This window comes from Gorilla gorilla, chromosome 3 (genome assembly GCF_029281585.2).
Source record: "Gorilla gorilla gorilla isolate KB3781 chromosome 3, NHGRI_mGorGor1-v2.1_pri, whole genome shotgun sequence".
Lineage (NCBI taxonomy): Eukaryota > Metazoa > Chordata > Mammalia > Primates > Hominidae > Gorilla > Gorilla gorilla.
In genome coordinates this window covers 164,793,555-164,812,686 of record NC_073227.2, presented here as the reverse complement: position 1 = coordinate 164,812,686, position 19,132 = coordinate 164,793,555, and the positions used below count along the sequence as shown (strand labels likewise).

At 38.4% G+C, this 19,132-nt stretch overlaps 1 protein-coding gene across 1 annotated transcript in view; it reads left to right on the top strand.

The window, feature by feature from the left end:
- Window positions 1-17,150: 17,150 nt before the first annotated feature.
- The window catches only part of LOC115932948 (glycophorin-B-like), a 29,764-nt gene continuing 27,782 nt past the window's right edge, over window positions 17,151-19,132 (top strand). Inside the window, exon 1 of the mRNA XM_063705709.1 lies at window positions 17,151-17,208. Within this exon, the coding sequence (XP_063561779.1) occupies window positions 17,172-17,208 (37 nt within the window). The 5' untranslated portion in view covers window positions 17,151-17,171. The remainder of the gene's footprint in view (window positions 17,209-19,132) is intronic.

The window sequence follows — 19,132 nt, the reverse complement described above, 5'->3', positions numbered from 1 at the left end:
AGATCTTTAAGCATGATTCCCAGCAGAATAATGATGAAACACTGTAGTTCATTTGGCTTGCTCCAGCAGAGAATCTCTATCCAAAGTTGATAGGAAATAACATGTCTGAGATTTGGGGCATTCCCTCAGTCCATATTAATTATTTATGATGATCAGCAGGCCAGTTATAAAATAAAAACAATGGTTTCAAGCCTTTGCATAGGTGGGTTCCTTTCTTCTGGTAAAAGTGCTTGGTTCTATTGCTACAGAATATAGATCTAAATAGTCTATGAAATCAATCATTTTTGATCTTCCATTATTATTGTAATTTATTATTTTTAAAGTCATGAGATATTTAATCAACTTTTTAAAGTGATGGATACAATCTTCCAGTACATTGGTTTATTTTGAAGTTTTAGGTCTTTGTACATTATCAAATTCAAAATCATTGTTTGAATGAAAAAAACATAGATGATTAGGCAAAGCTTATTTTTTCCATTTTGTTCATTCAGTCAATATGATAGGCAGAGTAATGCCCCACCCCAAGAGGTCTGCATCCCAACCCCCAGAACCTGTGAATATGTTGTTACATGGCAGAGGGGAAGTAAGGCTGAAGATGAAATTGAGGTTGCTAATCAGCTGACCTTGAGAAGGGTGGATTATCCTGGATTATCTAGGTGGGCCCAATGTAACCACAGGGTCCCTAATGTGGAAGAGGGAGGCCAAAGGAGAGAATCATAGAGATGACAGCATGAAAAGACTCAGTCTGATGTTGCTGACTGTGAAGATGGAGAAAGAGGCCATAAGCCAAGAAATGTGAGTGACCTATAGAATTTGGAAAAGGCAAGAAACAGAACCTCCCCTGGAGTCTCCAGAAAGAACCCAACCATACCAACACTTTTATTTTTGCCCAGTGAGACCCATTTTGGACTTCTGACCTCCAGAAATTTAAGATAAATTCTTGTTTTATTCCACTAAGTTCATGGTAATTTGTTACAGCAACAACAACAAAAAACTAATATAGTCAATTCATTGTTTTGGTTTTTAATCTTCATAGGTACATGACAGTTGTACATATTTATGGGATATATGTGATATTTTGATCAAGCATACCATGTGTAAGGATCAAATCTTGGTAATTAGGATTTTCATCACCTCAAACATTTATGATCATTTCTTTGTGTTGAGAACATTCCAAATCTACTTTTATAGTTAGTTATTTATTTTGAAATATACAAAATAAATTATTGTTAAGTATACTCACCCTACCTATTCTGGGCCCAAGGAGATGGGGTTCCTTGGGGTTTCAGAAAAAACTTTAAGAGCAGGATCTGATCTCTAAGAAAAGGCTGTGGAGCCCAAAAAGAAATCTGAGGTCTCTTGGAGATGCCATGTAGTTTTATGGCCTACTGTCCTTAAAAATCCTTCTCATCTCTATTCACCTTTTTAATGCTTTCAGGAATCAATTTCCTCCTTCAGGAAACTGGCATTTTCTGTAGAGAAATTTTTCTATGCAAATACTTGTCTTTACAGAAGTAAATGTAGTTAAAAATATGGAACTTTAGGTATCTAAGTAATTAGACTTCGTCTTTGGTTCTTTAGCGTCTTTTAAATTAATATAAAACTGATTTTGTGTCATTCAATAGCATTTATTTTACTTTGAAGAATCAGATAAAGTACGCTCCATAGAATTTCAATCATCCCGCTTTTTTTTTACTGTATGACCTGGAAATATGAGATAACCTCCTCTCCACCAAACAGCTCACAGGTACTCCAGTGCATAAGGAGTCCTCTGCCTCTTAGTCAAGGAAAATGTTAACTTGCAGTAATGACTACATTATTGGGATGCTCACTGAAATAGGATCTTACGAACCATTAAATGTAGCACAATAAAGGTGAAAACTACCTTATACTCATCATGTAACAGTCCTACCATAAACATGGCTTAATGTACCTTTACTTATAATTGTGTTTGCCTAAAACTTCATCAAGTTTTTTGGTTTATTTTTCTTGTATTGTTTTTCCCTTTTTTCTTTTTGCTTTTATTTTTAAAGGATAGAAATATTTTAAGAAATGTGTTCAGACAGCAGGATGTAGTAGAAAGAACACTTGCTTTGGAACCAGAAATCCACAGTGACAATATGACACCTGGCACTGACTGAGAAACCCTAGACAAGTTCATGAAATGATTTCTACCTCAATTATTCCCCCCATAAAGTGGGCACTTTGCAGGGTTATCCTAAAAACCATATGAAATATATAAATACCCATGTCCAATTGGAGAAGATATTTACTAATCATGTCTGCTAAGGGGTTAATATCCGAATATATAAAGAATTCCTACAACTCAGCAACACGTCCAGTCAAAAGATGGTCAAAGAACTTGCATAAACCTTCTCCAAAAATGAAATACAGGTAGCCAAGAAACAAGAAAAGATGTTCAACATCACTAGTCATTAGGAAATGCAAATCCAAACTACATTAGGGTGGCTACTGGGCCAGGCACGGTGGCTCACGCCTGTAATCCCAGCACTTTGGGAGGCTGAGGCAGGCGGATCACTTGAGGTCAGGAGTTCAAGACCAGCCTGGCCAAAATGGTGGAACCCCCGTCTCTACTAATAATACAAAAATTGGCGGGGTGTGGTGGCATCTGTGTGTAATCCCAGCTACTCAGGAGGCTGAGGCAGGAGAATTGCTGGAACCTGGGAGGCAGAGGTTACAGTGAGCTAGAGATAGTGCCACTGCACTCTAGCCAGGGAGACAGCGAGACTCCGTCTCAAAAAAAAAAAAAAAACACAAGGCGGAGGGGATGTCTACTGTATTAATCCATTAGTGCTGCTATAACAAAATACCACAAATAGGATAATTTATGAAGAACACATATTTATTTCTTACAGTTCTGGAGTATGGAAATTCCAACATCAAGGCACTGATACTCAGTGTCTGGTGAGTGCTTATTCTCTATGCTGCTAAGATGACCCCTTGTTGCTGCATCTTCCAGAGGGGATGAACACTGTGTCCTCACATTGCAGAAGGAGGAAGGGCAACAGGGCCTAAGTAGTTTTCTCCTACCCTTTATAAGGCACTAATCCATTCATGAAGGTGAAGCCCTCATGACTGAATCACTTTCCAAAAGGCCCCACCTCTTAATATCATCACACTGGGGATTAAGTTTTAACCTTAATTTTGGAAGGGACACATTCAAATAAGAGCAGATACTAGCAGAAAATATATATATATATACAAAAATAAAAACTGCACACAAACCAGAAAATAAATATTGGCAAAGATGTAAGGAAATTCCAACCCTTGTATCCTGCTAGTGGGAACACAAAATGACGCAGCCACTATGGAAGAGTATGGCAGTTTCTTTAAGATTAAGTATAGAATTACCACGCAATCCAGCAATTCCACTTCTGGTATATATCCAAAAGAATTAAAAGCAGAGTTTCAAGAAGGTATTGCACATCCATGTTCATGATAGCATTATTCACAATAGCCAAAAAGTGGAAGCAACCCACCTGTCCATTAATGGAAGAATGAATAAACAAAATATTTTAAATTCTTCTTTATAAAGGAAAGAAATTCTAACATACACTACAACATGGATGAATCTTGAGGTCATTATGTGAAATGAAATAAGTCAGTCACAGAAAGACAAATTCTGTATGATTCCACTCTATGAGGTATCTACAACAGTCAAATTCACAGAAACAGAAAGTAAAATGGTGGTTGTCAGGGGCTTAGGGAGGGAGAAATGGGAAGTTGTTTAATGGCTATAGAGTTTTACTTTAGGAAGATGAAAAAGTTCTGGAGATTGGTTGCATAATCATGTAAGTATACTTAACAGTACTGAACTATACATATAAAAATGGTTAAGATGGTTAATTTTGTTATGTATATTTTGTCACCATTTTTAAAAACTCATAACATGTAGGAAGTTCTGATTTAATGCTGAGTGGATGGATGGGTGGGTGAAATCTTATGGGGCAGTGAAAAGGTCATTGCATTCAGGTGACCTTGTCCCATCCTACTAGTTGTGTGACTCTCAGCCTCTCGGAAACTCAGCTCTCTTCTCTTCAAAAGAGAAATAATAACACTCTCGTCCCCATAGGCTTATTGTGAGGCTTGCCTTCAGTAAGGCATGTATGTGAAAGCATGACACCTTGCATAATTGAATAAGAGTCTAGGTAGTAAAATATTATAATTATTTGGTCAACATACACTTGCACACACGCACACACACACACACATCGGACACAGAGAGAGAGAGAGAGAGAGAGCCTTTCACCCAAGGTTAAATTTTTCCATAAGTATCACATCTGCTATCAATATCACTTAACTAATTAGGGCCCAAGGTTCTAAATCACAATTTGAGAATGGGTTATAAATACAGAGAAGTGTCTTAGTATGCTCAGTAGTTTTTAATCTCTCACAAGAGATTATGAAACATCCTTGTGTACAATGGAAAAAGACATAAATCTCTTGTTCTGCTGTAAAATTATTTATAATAGTCTTTCTTGTTTTTTTTTTTCTTCCTATTAGTCATTCCCTATCTTCTGTTGAATTCTGAAATAAATGTGTCCTCCAATTTGTTGGGGGAACATAAACTCAGATTTCATCTCTCATGGCTCTGGGAAGGAAGTGGGTTTTAATTTAAAGCAAAGCTCATGTATCTAGCAATATATCCACTTTGTTTTTTTTCCTCTTTCTTAAAGGAAAAATAGGAAATTAAGTGTATCCTGGTAGAGCAACTTGGTTGATAAAGTAACACTTTTTCTCATTAAGAGGAAGTTTGGGGCTCACTTCATTTTACTCACTGACCACTGCTGATGCAAAAGAGGGTAAGTTCCGTCACTTCCTTAGGCTGCCATTTGGTTCACACAAGCTGGAAATCTGCCTGCTTCTTAGATGCCTTGGGAAGAAAACCCAAGGGCGCGCGATGCACTGCATCACTGATACTGAGAATGTTTCAAGTCCAGCCTGTAACTGCCAGCTTCTTTTGTTGTTTTAAATCAAATACTCAGCCTTGGGAAAAACACGTAGCCTTGAAATACCTGCCTGAAGAATTGTCAGTTTTGTTTTAACAGCCAGATCACCTTTTTGGTGTGTATTTGGGAAGACTGAGTCTGTGTCTAAAGTCAATATCTGCTTTCAGAGAAAAAAGAGAGAGAGAGAAAAACTCCACTGAAGGGATTTAAAAAACACAGCCCAATTGGGTCAAAATGTTGTTTTAGAAACACTTGCCCTTATAACAAAATTCAAAAAACTCTTACTCAAACCACTGCATTCAATCCCATAAAGGAAGCATGTCCTGCTGATCTCTCATATGTAAAGTATAGATAGATAAACTCATCTCAGTTCATGTCCTTTGCAGGGACATGGATGAAGCTGGAAACCATCATTCTTAGCAAACTAACACAGGAACAGAAAATCAAACACCGCATGTTCTCACTCATAAGTGGGACTTGAACAATGAGAACACATGGACACATGGAGGGGAACATCATACACTGGGGCCTGTCGGGGATGGGGGTCTAGGGGAGCGATAGCATTAGGAGAAATATCTAATGCAGATGATGGGTTGATGGGTGCAGCAAACCACCATGGCATGTGTATACCTAGGTAACAAACCTGCATGTTCTGCTCATGTATCCCAGAAAGTAAAGTATAATAACAAAAAAAAAGAAACTCATCTCAGCTTCTGACTTGCACAAAAGAAAAGCTTCCCGTGGTCTGTCTGCATGTTCTACTTCAACAACCAAGCTGACAGCAGAAAGTGGCAACACAGGGCAGTAGCATTTTTTAAAGAAAAGTTTGAAATTTGAAAGAAAAATAGGATAAGTGAAGGGTAAAAGCAGAGCCAAAGGAACTGAGGGAAAAGTTGCAGTATCAACTCTATTGGACCGGAGCCCTCGGTACCCTTCAAATTGCCCTTCTTAAAACAAATGCTTACACCTATGAATAAATATTTGTTTACTTGCTTTAATCTCCAATTTTGCAGCCAATAGAACCTGCCTGAGCTCTCCCCAACTCTTCCCACTTTGAAATCTTCCTCTGTGTTCTCTCCTACATCCCACCTTTCATGCCCCACTACCACTCTCCCATCCCCTACTAGTCAGATGGTCTTAGGACGACTGTAGGTCCCCAGGGCCACAGAGGCCCCTAGTTAGGTGGAGAGGGGTTATTAGCAGGTGGGGAGACCTGCAGGGATGACCGAGCAGGTGGAGAGGAGTGACCAGCTTATTATTCATTCGTTCATTTATTCAACAAATATTTATTTAGAGTCTATTTTCTGCCAGGAATTATTATAGATTCTGAAGATCCGGAAATAAAAAGATAATCAAAAATCCTTCTCTCCTGGAGCTTACATCTAGTGAGATAAACAGTATATAGTATGTTAAATGGTCATGAGTAATACAGAAAAAATTAAAGCTGGGAAGTAAGAAAAAGATTGTTATGGACTGGTTGCAATTTAGGTTAGTCAAGGGAGCTATCTTTAAAGGGTGACATCTGAGTAAAGACCTTAAAAGAGACATGAGCCAAGAAATTATATAGCAAAGGAGTATTCCAGAAGGATGCATCAAAGCGAAAAGGTCCTGAGGTCTGACTTGTTGAAGTAGCAGCCCAAAAGACAGAATTACTAAAGGGGAGAGTTGAAGGAGACAAGGTCAAAGAGGTAGGAAGGACTGATCATGTAGGCCCTTGGCTGATTTTCTTAGTACAATGGGGAACTATTAGAGGATTCTGAGCAAATAACTATTGTGACTTGACTTATATTTTTAATAGATCTGGAATGGACACTTATTTTCATTTATGACTTGCCTATTCCCATTAAGTTCCTAATAATGGTAAAGGGGAAAAGAACTGAGGACTAGACTAGTAGGAAGGAGTTATTAGGTGGAGAGACACTCGTATTGTTGTGAGATAACAAAGGCAACAGGAGTCAGTGCTATAGATGTCCTATTGCTCAAGGACAATGTCCTATTGTTCAAAGAGAAATGTATTGCTCTTCCATGACCAGGTTTGGAACTTCAGAATGAATGTCTGAGTATACAACATTGTAAGCAGAAATCTGAGTCTCAAGAGAAGAAAAATCTCAGTTTGAGCACCTGGCTGCCGAGCTCTGACCCATCTTAGGAGAACTTCACCATGTAAGAGCCTGGATGACATCGCTGGTGTTAAACTCTGTGGATGATCTTAATCATTCTTACTTGATCCCTCTGCAGTATTGAAGACTGTTTTTCCATTCTTAAAATCCTCTTTCCTTGTCCTTCTGTGACTTTAGGAACACCTCCCTTCTCTGGTATTTCTCCTTTCTCCAACACCATTCCTTCTCTGGACTCGTTATGGCCACTCTTCTTCCTATGCTTTGTTCAGTTCTCCAGTGTACATTTCAGCCCTATTTCCTCTCACTCTTGCTAAACTTACTCTTTCCCGTGATTTCAATTATCATAGATATTTGGACATTTACTCCACTTGAATATCCCATAGTCTTTCAAAGCCAGCATATTCCACATTTAGTCACCATATTTACTCCTTCCACTATTCCCTTCTCTTTTCATTTGTTGACTCTTACTTATCCTTCAAAATTCATATTACATTATCCAGAAAACCTTTGCTGGGGGCTCATCTCCAGCTGTTTACAGCCTGGTCTCAGACCCTATATTCCAGCTTTAACAGCTTTCACTTTGCACTTACCTCCACCATAGTATTTGTTACACTGAGAGGCAATTATCTGAGTAGGTTAAAAAATATTATATTTTAAAAACTATTTGATCGGGCTGTAGAACTTATCCAGAGTACAGAGACAACTGATTTTAACTAAAAAAGACTTTTGTTATAAAACATAGTCAATAAAGAGATGTATTACTCTGCTTAATAAAGTAGGAGAGTAACTTTCTGAATCAGAAATTTGGGTTTAAAAAGAAAAACTAAGGTATATTCTGCTTTTCCTCAACAACTGAGGAAGAATACAAGAAAAGCCAGGAGTATGGAGTCCTGAGGAAGTAAAGAAAAAAAGGAGAAGGAATTCAATTCTGAGGAATGAATCGTAACAATACAGTGACAGGCCAGGACCCAGAAGAAAGCTGACCGAGAGGGGATTCCCTATGAAGATGGCTTGCAGGCTTCAGACACAGTGTTGTTTTCTCCTCTCTGCTGCAATTCCTCTCTATTGTCTCTAAACCCTTAGGAAAATTATTTCATATATGATAGTCCTGTGTTAGCTGTCCCTGGGAAGGAATGAGAAGAGGCTCTGTCCATGAATCCCATGTAGGGCAAAGTGGTGGGCAGTGCACACCCTGGGCCAGGGCTCTGATAAAAGAGGTGACTCAGGAGAGGTCTGGAAACAGCTTTTGGAAGAAGATAATGTGGCTCCCCCAGTATATTAGTCCATTTTGCATTACTATAAAGGAATACCTGAGGCTGGGTAATTTATAAAGAAAAGAGGTTTAGTTTGACTTATGTTTCTACAGGCTGTACAGGGAACATGCTGCTGACATCTGCTTCTGGTGAGAGCCTCACAAAGCTTCCCAATCATGGTAGAAGGCTAAGGGAGAGCTGGTGTATCACATAGCAAGAGGGAGCAAGTGGGTGGGGAAGAGGCATCACATTCTTTTAAACACATGGGGAAAGGATTCCCTATTTAATAAATGGTGCTGGGAAAACTGGCTAGCCATATGGAGAAAGCTGAAACTGGATCCCTTCCTTACACCTTATACAAAAATTAATTCAAGATGGATTAAAGACTTAAATGTTAGACCTGAAACCATAAAAACCCTGGAAGAAAACCTAGGCAATGCCATTCAGGACATAGGCATGGGCAAGGACTTCATGTCTAAAACACCAAAAGCAATGGCAATAAAAGCCAAAATTGACAAATGGGATCTAATTAAACTAAACTGCTTCTGCACAGCAAAAGACACTACCATCAGAGTGAACAGGCAACCTACAGAATGGGAGAACATTTTTGCAACCTACTCATCTGACAAAGGGCTAATATCCAGAATCTATGATGAACTCAAACGAATTTACAAGAAAAAAACAAACAACCCCATCAAAAAGTGGGCAAAGGATATGAACAGACACTTCTCAAAAGAAGACATTTATGCGGCCAACAGACACATGAAAAAATGCTCATCATCAATGACCATCAGGGAAATGCAAATCATAACCACAATGAGATATCATCTCACACCAGTTAGAATGGCGATCATTAAAAAGTCAGGAAACAACAGGTGCTGGAGAGGATGTGGAGAAATAGGAACACTTTTACATTGTTGGTGGGACTGTAAACTAGTTCAACCATTGTGGAAGTCAATGTGGCGATTCCTCAGGGATCTAGAACTAGAAATACCATTTGACCCAGCCATCCCATTACTGGGTATATACCCAAAGGATTATAAATCATGCTGCTATAAAGACACATGCACACATATGTTTATAGTGGCACTATTCATAATAGTGGCTTGGAACCAACCTAAATGTCCAACAACGATACACTGGATTAAGAAAACGTGGCACGTATACAACATGGAATACTATGCAGCCATAAAAAATGATGAGTTCATGTCCTTTCTAGGGACATGGATGAAACTGGAAACCATCATTCTCAGTAAACTATCGCAAGGACAAAAAAACCAAACACCCCATGTTCTCACTCATAGGTGGGAATTCAACAATGAGAACACATGGACACAGGAAGGGGAACATCACACACTGGGGACTGTTGTGGTGTTGGGGGGAGGGGGGAGGGATAGCATTAGGAGATATACCTAATGCTAAATGATGAGTAAATAGGTGCAGCACACCAACATGGCACATGTATGCATATGTAACAAACCTGCACGTTGTGCACATGTATCCTAAAACTTAAAGTATAATAATAATAAAATTTAAAAAAGAAAAAAAGAAAAGCTACTCCTGCTTGCTTCTGGTTGCATTTGCATGGAATGTCTTTCTCTACCGCTTTACCTTAAGTTTATGTGAGTCCTTATGTGTCAGTTGAGTCTCATGGAGGGAGCAGATAGTTGGTTTGTGAATTCTTATCCGTTCTTTAATTCTGTATCTTTTAAGTAGAGCATTTAGACCATTTATATTCAATGTTAGTATCGAGATGTGAGGTACCATTCCATTCATTGTGCTATTTCTTGCCTGTATACCTTGTTTTGTTGTTGTTGTTTGTTTGTTGTTGTTGTTGTTGTATAGGTCCTGTAATATTTATGCTTTAAAGAGGCTCTGTTTTAATGTTGTTCCAGAATTTGTTTCAACATTTACAGCTCCTTTTAGCAGTTCCTGTAGTGCTGGCTTGGTAGTGCCAAATTCTCTCAGCATTTGTTTGTCTGAAAAAGACTGTATCTTTCCTCCATTTATGAAGCTTAGTTTCGGTGGATACAAATTCTTGGCTGATAATTATTTTGTTTAAGGAGGCTGAAGATAGGGCCGAAATCCCTTCTAGTCTATAGAGTTTCTGCTGAGAAATCTGCTGTTAATCTGATAGGTTTTCCTTTATAGGTTACCTGGTCCTTTTACCTCACAGCTCTTAAGATTCTTTCCCTCATCTTAACTTTAGATAACCTGATGACAGTGTGCCTGGGCAATAATTTTTTGCAATGTATTTCCCAGGTGTTCTTTGAGATTGTATTTGGATGTCTAGGTCTCTAGCAAGGCCGGGAAGTTTTCCTTGATTATTCCCCAAAATATGTTTTCCAAACTTAGATTTCTCTTCTTTCTCAAGAAGGCTGATTATTCTTAGTTTGGTTGTTTAACATAATCCCAGATTTCTTGCAGGCTTTGCTTGTATTTTCTTATTCTTTTTTCTTTGTCTTTGTTGGTTTGGGTTAATTTGAAAACCTCGTCTTCGAGCTCTGAAATTCTTTCTTTTGCTTGTTGGAATCTATTGCTGAGACTTTCCAGAGCATTTTGCATTTCTATAAGTGCATCCATTTTTTCCTGAAGTTTTGATTGTTTGTTATTTATGCTATCTATTTAATTGAAAATTTCTCCCCTCATTTCTTCCATCATTTTTTTTTCACTTCCTTAAACTGGGCTTTGCCTTTTCTGGTACCTCCTTGATTAGCTTAATAACTAACCTTCTGAATTCTTTTCCAGGTAAATCAGGGATTTCTTCTTCATTTGGATCCATTGCTGGTGAGCTAGTGAGATTTTTGGAGGGTGTTAAAAAACCTTGTTTTGTCATATTACCAGAGTTGGCTTTCTGGTTCCTTCTCCTTTGGGTAGGCTCTGTCAGAGGGAAAGTCTAGGGCTCAAGGCTGTTGTTCAGATTCTTTTGTCCCACGGGGTGTTCCCTTGAGGTAGTACTCTCCCACTTTTCCTAGGGATGTGGCTTCCTGAGAGCAGAGCTGTAGTGATTTTTATCCTTGATTTTTATCCCATGCAGGTTTTCAGGGAAGGTGAAGTCATAGGCCTCACCCAGCTCCCACATAACCCAAAGGGCTGGTCTCACTCCCACCATAGCCCCTGCAACAGCTCCGAGTCTGTTTCCAGGCAGTGGGTGAGCAGGGCTGAGAATTTGCCCCAGGATACCAGCCTCCCAGCTGCAAAAGCAAGTCGAGCTTTGGTACTTCCCCACCTGTGGAGTCTGCACACTGGATTCATGCCCTCCCCCAAGTTCTGGCCAGGAAACTTCTCAATCTGTTCAAATTGTTACAAAGTTCAGCTGGAAGTTTCCTTCTCTTTGTGACCATTTCCCAGTGCCTCTGGTACGCTCCTCAAGGACCCCTGTGAGGCAAGGCAGAAATGGATGGCTAGGGAACCCAGTGAGCCCACAGGGCTTTTCGCGCTGCTTTCTCTAGCAGTGTATGTCACTTGGCTCTCTAAATTGACTCAGCTCCAAGTAAGGTCAAAATCTTCTCCTGTGATCTAGACCTTTAGGTTCCTCAGTGAGGATGTGTGTTCAGGAGCTGACTATTCCCCTTTCCCACTTCCACAGTTTGCAGTTTGGGCTCCCACAGCATTTGGGGTGTCTCCTGAGACCTGCAGCAGCAATCCACTTCCCTCAGAGGGTCTGTGGGTTCTCTCAGCGTTCCTGATTTATTCCGGCAGTCAAAGTTCATGATACAAGCCTCCACACGCTGCTGTGTCTGTCCAAGTGGGAGCTGCAATCCAGTCCTGCCTCCCATCCACCATGATCTCTGGAATACATCTGAAATGTTCTATGTCTTGATTTGAGTGACAGTTTCACACATATACTCATGTATGTGTGTGTGTATATGTGTGTGTATATATATATATGAGTTACACACTTACAGTTTGTGAGTGTTACATTTTAATAAAAATAAATCTTAGAAATGACTACATATTTGTTCCTTTTCTTTTATCAATATACTTCCTCTAGTATTCATATAGAGAACCAGGGCTAAACTCATGTTTACAAAGGTAAACAGCAGAATGAATTGCTACCCTAGACATTGAAAAGAACAAATATGAGATTAAAATTTCAAACAGTTTTGAAAACTACTACATTGTGTATTCTTGCACTATCTCTCCCTTTCTTGATATCAGACCATTGCTCATGCTGTTTTCTCTGCTTAAAATGTTCTTACTTCTCCCGTGACTTGTCTACTCATCCTTTAGGTCTCATTGCTTGCTCTGGAAAACCTTTCCAGAACCTCAACTCTGAGTTAGGTACCCCTCTTATGTACTCTTAGAACACCCTTTGCTTACTACTATCATCCACTTGACACTCCATAATGCAATTGCCTTCTTAATTTATTTGTTTCCCAATTAAGCTGTCAGTTCCTGAAGGGAAACTTGAGTTACTGAAGGTTGTGTCTTCCACACTTGGCACAGTGCCCGGTAGGTGCTCACAAATCGTTTGTTGAATTATTATTTGGATGTAGAACAAGCTGGACCTATCAATTCTCAGCAGAAAGATTATGTATGATACCTGATTCCAGCAGTATAGCGCAATGGACTTAGAGGCAACTGGGAACAGTTTTTCACTGTCTACGTCACCATTGTAGTGATGAGAGTTTCTCACTTCTTGGGTTTATTCAACACACATCACACCTCATTATAATTTTAAAGAAAGGAAACTGAAAACTGGGTTAAAGAAATGTCATCACAAGAAGGTGTTGAAGAAGACTCCTAAATAAATTAGATTTCCAAACCCAAATGCCAAAACCTTAGAAAGAGTATAAATGAATGTGATGGATTGTGTTTTTGCTCCCAATTATTAGGGCCCTTCCTGTAAGTGTTTTATATATCCTCACCATTGACCTATGACTTGCAGGACTTCCATTTGGAAGAATTATATTTACTTGTCCCGTTGAGGTCAGCTTGGCCACTAATTTAGTTTGGCTAATAGAATGTGAGAAAAAAAAATAAAACATACCATCTCTGAGAGGAAGCATTAAAAGCCATTCCTTATTTGGCCTTTTTCCCCCAGTTTGCAACAAGAACAGCATATTCCAAATGAGGGTGGCTCCTTCAGTCTGGATCCTGGAACTTGTCACCATCATAGACCAAATGTAATGTGAGCAGGAAATGAACCAGTGTTGCTGCAAGACACTGAGATTTTGAGGCCTTACCACGGTAGAACCTAATCTAAGAAATGGAAGCAAGCATCAGGTGGAGCACTTACCAGACTCAAGAAAGCCTATTTGTCCCAAGAGACAGCCAGTCCTTAGCTCTCACGGATTGTCGCAATGTAGAACTGCACGCTAACTCTTGCCATATCTTCCTGTAAGAGGAGCCAAATTTTTAATTAAATCAATTCCTGATTTTTAATTAAAATATACCTTCTTTTTAAATGTTGGCAGCTAAATCCATACGTTTAAAAAACACTTAGGGCAAATCAAATCAAGTAATACACTCATATTCTCTTTTCCATTCCATAGTTTGCTCATATATAAAATAAGAATGCTAATATCTGTTCTGCCTAACAGGGTTATTTTGAGCGTTACATTTATCTTACCTTGTATTTGCTTTTTATTTTAAAAAATTTTGAAATGATAAACTAACAAAGGTCAGGGAAAGTTCTTAGACTACTCTGGCAAAGCAGGCTGGACAATTCTAAGGCGATGAGGTACCAAGCAGGCTAGTAGTATAAACCACTGTGCCTCAGCTTTTCTGCCCCTCCCCTGTTCTCCACTCCTCCATGCAAAACATGAAAAGCACACTTCTCCACTGGCAGATCAGACTAGCATGCAACCATCTTCAGGAATAATCTAAGCCTGAAATAGCTGAGAGGTAAGTAATCGACAAAAATGAATGGTTCTCTGTCATAAAACGAGCAAGGTATAAGTTTGTGTTGATCGATCCAAGTTGCCTTTCCTAGATTATAACATTGAACTTCATCCTTCTTAACTACGTCATAGAAATGACTCAGGCAATTCAAAAAATAGCTTAAAGTCATGTAGTATCAAGAAAATTGGATAAGCTTTTTATGTTTGATCAAATGCCTCAAAAGTACTTCTTTTATTTTATGCAAAGAGTCAAAATTCTTAAAAGATGTGGATTTGTCTAATAATTTGCATGATATAGCTCGTAGGTAGAATTTTATGATAATTCTGAATGTGTACTTCAGTAAAAATGTTTTTGAAAATTTTAAAGAAGATTAGGGAATGCCTGAAAGAGAAAAATGTAATCTGATGTATATTTTTTTCTGTTGCATTTTCAGGGCTCACATTTTTTCCTTCCATTGTACAGATACGCCACTAGAGGGCACTATACGGCTCTGCTTCCTCACCGTGTGTGTGGTGCTGAATCTGACCTCTGATTTCCTCATTGAGAACCCTCCAGGTTTTGACTTACTTTAATACGGCCAGGTAATCTATAGGGCATTGTGCCAGATGCTGGAAACAGAACAACAGAGACAGGATCCACAAATACAAAGGAAAAGATCGTTCAGAACAACCTGAGGCAGGTGTTAATAAACAGGCCTGTGTGAGCACTACAGGAGTTTAGAGAATTGCTAACGATGTGATTCTGCAGGAAAGGAAAGTGGGAGGTCATGGAAGAGAAAGCACTCTCAGACTCTGACCAGTCCAGGCTGAAGAAGGTATGAAAGCTGAATTTTAGGCTGAGTTTCCTTTTCATTTTCCCCTTCCTGCCTTAGCAATGGACCTCCATACTGGAGGGAACCTGAAGCTAGGACATGACATAGGTTACCCGCAGGATATATAAAAAATGATCACCCCATACACCCGGGACTGCCCGTGAGAAGTTGCTTTCTTCTGCATTGCAATATTCATTTGTCATTTATTGATTTCAGAAATATTTATTGTCAAGTGTGCCCTAAGCACTTATTGGTAAATAAGATAGCCATAGTCAGGGTGTGTACACTTAAAAACTGTAGTCCAGTGGAGACACAATGATTGCAATGTAGTGTAATAAGTCCTGTGATAAGGGAAGAAGATGGAAGCACACAAGTATAGAGCAGGAGCACCTGACAAAGACAGGAAGTCAGGGAAAGCTTCGTGGAGGAAGTACTATTCAATGAAGACCCTAAGCAGAATTGGAGGCCACCTAAAAAGGAGTAGGTGTATTCCAGGTGAAGACAGCACAACCCAGAGGAAAAAAGAATCAAATAGGATTTTATTTGTTTATACACAATTTTGAGATCTTGCTCTTTTCCACTTACCCATTTTATCCTGAGTCTCCATATCTTTAACTATTTTTGAAAACATGATTTTAATAGTTGCGCTAATAGTCCATTGTAAGAATAGTGACATTTATTTACCCATTTTCAGAAATAGCATTTTTAAGACTCATGCTAAGTGCTCTCCCTTTGTCAATATAAAATCATGTGAATTAATTCTTACTGCTTATATGAATATCAACAACATTTCCTTTACTTGGTTGACTCTTGAGCACAATTCCTGCAACTCAACCTGATATCCAGCCATAACAAACACTGAATTTATGGAAGGTATTAAGTTATTATGTATTGTTTAATTTTAACTTTTTAATAAAATTTGCTGCAGTTGTTTTACATGAATTGGCAGGGCCTTAAGAGGCACTCTGGATTCTTTTCCTGCTGCTCAGATTACCCCATCTGTGTCATTCATTCTTCTGTCTCTCCCAAGTCTGCATCTCCACTCCCTCCATCCATTAGTCCCTCAATCTCAGGCTCCTCCCTCTCTGGGATGCTCTGCTGATACTTATCTCCATCTTTTATCCAGTAAATAATTTTTTTTCTCTGTGGTCCAGTTTCCTGAAGCTGCAAACATTGGCTTCATAAATGATTTTTTTAACCCACACTTTGGGTAAATATGTAAGTATGATATATGTGGCAAATTGCTCACATAGCAAATTGATTTTCTGGGTCAGGCAGGAAAGACTTTCACAAAAATCTTACAGGAAGTAAGATGATTTAGATGGAGTATCCAGTCACCTTCTGTTGAACCATTTCAGACCTAATTTATATTTTTTATTCTGTCTCCCTTTAAAATTGAGCTTCCTCACATTTCCATACCTTTCATTTTAACCTACTTTAATGATAAGGTTTTTGGTTTGTTGGGTTTTGTTTCTGACTGTTTGCATTTATTGTCTTGGTATTCATTTATGCTTACTTAGCAAGGTATATTTCAGAGAGAAACAGCTCACTGGTTTCATAGCTGCACGGCACTAGCTCTTCAGTTCAAACTCTATTTTCACTGAAAGATTTGTTGCATCTCATGTCTCTTACATTGCTGTGTGACTCACCATGAGTTTGGGAGTCTTTCAGAACCTCAGAACACTCAAATGATTTAAATTTCTCAAATATGTTCATTTCACATATAGGAAGTCACTTTCATTTGGACCACTGGGTCTTGACATTAGAAATGAGAAGGTCCATGGCTCCACAACAGCTACCTCAGCCTGGCACGTGCCCTGGCCTCAGAGATTCACAGTCCAGTTCTTTGTCCAGTTGGGTGGCTCCTGTCTACCAGCTTACCATGCCCACTTAACTTATGCAAAGTTAATATCACAAGTAGCCACCTGTTCCTTGCAGTGAAAATTGTACTTACCACTTTCATAGCCCCAAAATATCCACGTATCTTTATTAACAGGCACTTAACAACTTGCTTCATTTAAAATGCCTCCCCTGCCTATCAGCTGATGATGGCCGCAGGAAGGTGGGCTTGGAAGATAACAGCTAGCAGGCTAAGGCCAGACACTGACACTTGCAGTTGTCTTTGGTAGTTTTTTTGCACTAACTTCAGGAACCAGCTCATGATCTCACGATGTATGGAAAAATAATCTTTGTATTACTATTGTCAGGTAAGTGATTTTATTTCATCTTGGTTCTGTTATATTGGGTATGAAATCATAGAATAAAATATAAACTACCCTATTTTAGTTCTATATTATTTAAATGAATAAATGAGTAGTGTTTCCTCTTCCAGTCTGGTGGATGGATTTTACTGGAACTCAGCTACCAATGTGGGGGAAATGGCACAAGGGAGCCCAGTATTTATCGCCGAATCCAGTTTTCTAGTATGAGAAGCTTACTTCAATTCTAAGTCTAGCTAGAATTAAAATAATTTTATCAAATGCTATGAGAAATACCTCTCTGTGAATAAATGTATTGCTTTGCTTGAGTTATAAGGAGATTCATTTCCAAATTAAAGAGTTATTAACGAAGGTGTTGGTAGCTATATGGCTTTTAGTTTTCAAAAGGTGTAATTTCCTATTTCTGCCAAATGGTGAGAAGCCAAAAGCATGAACACTGAAACCGTGGGGAGTTGTTCGCTTCTCTGTGGGTCCATTACTAAAGTGTCACATAGCAAGAAAAAAAACAAAAACAACTCTTACTGGCTTAGGTGTCGTGTGAATTTTAGGAGAAATTTAAATCCATTAAAATAAATATCATAGGGTCATTATTGTATTAATTCAATAATTTGAATTTAACTTAGTTTAAATTTAATTATTAATTTAGTGTCTTAAATTAACATGATTTTGGCCTCTTTCTGAGAATATTATAGTTAAACATCCTCTCAAGTGCAGTGCTTATGTGTTAGCAATACTAGTCCCCAGCACGGGAAAAATGATGTCATCTTTCTTTGTAGTGTACAAAGTTCTATAAACAGCTATTTAATCAACTTTGGTATTTCCATCCCTAGATTTATATACAGCAGGTTAGGTTCCGTACATAGGCAGATTCTGAATAATAATAACCAACACTGATATAGCACTTACTTTGTGCCATGCACTGTTCTAAGCGATTTACATACACTTAATTTTTAAAATTGTAGTAAAATACACATAATATAAATTTACCATTTGAACCATTTTAAATTGTACAATTGTTAGCATTTAATGCATTCAAAATGATGCACACCCATCACCATTATCTAGTTGCAGAACATTTTCATCACTCCAAAAGGAAACCTCTTACCCATTAGCAGCCACTTCCAATTCCTCCAGCCCCTGGAAACCACTAATTTGTTTTCTACCTCTACAGATTTACCCATTGTAGATATTTCATATAAATGGAATCATATAATAGACAGCCTTTTGTGGATGGCTTCTTTCACTTAAAATAATGTGTTTAAAGTTCATCCATATTGTAGTGTGTATCAGTATTTCATTCCTTTTATAATAAATATTATTCCATTGTGTTGGTATATCACATTTTGTTTATCCATCCATCATTTGATTAAAATTTGGGTTGGTATATCACATTTTGCTTATCCATCCATCATTTGATTAAAATTTGTGTTGTTTCCACCTTATGGCTATTGTGAATAGTGCTGCTATAAATATTCCTGTACTAGTTTTGTTTGAACCCACTTTTAATACTCAAAGATGTATAGGGGTAGAATTGCTGGGTCATAGTAATTTTTTGTTTAACTTACTAAGGAACTGCTAAACTCTTTTCCACAGGAGCTGCACCTTTTTACCTTTTCACCAGGGCGTATGAGGTGCCAATTTCTCCACAGTCTTGCCAGAAATTGTACTTTTTCATTTTTTTAATTATAGCCATTTCAGAGGGTACGAAGCGGTTTTTCACTGTGGTCTCTTGCATTTTCCTAATAACTAATGATGCTGAGAATCTTCTCATGTAGTTGTTGGTAACTGCATTTTGCATATCTTTGGAGAAATGTTGGTTCTAGTCCTTCACCCATGTTTAAATTTATTTTTCTCTTTGTGTTGCTAAGTTGTAAGAGTTCTTTCTATGTTCTGGATAAAGAGTCTTATCAGA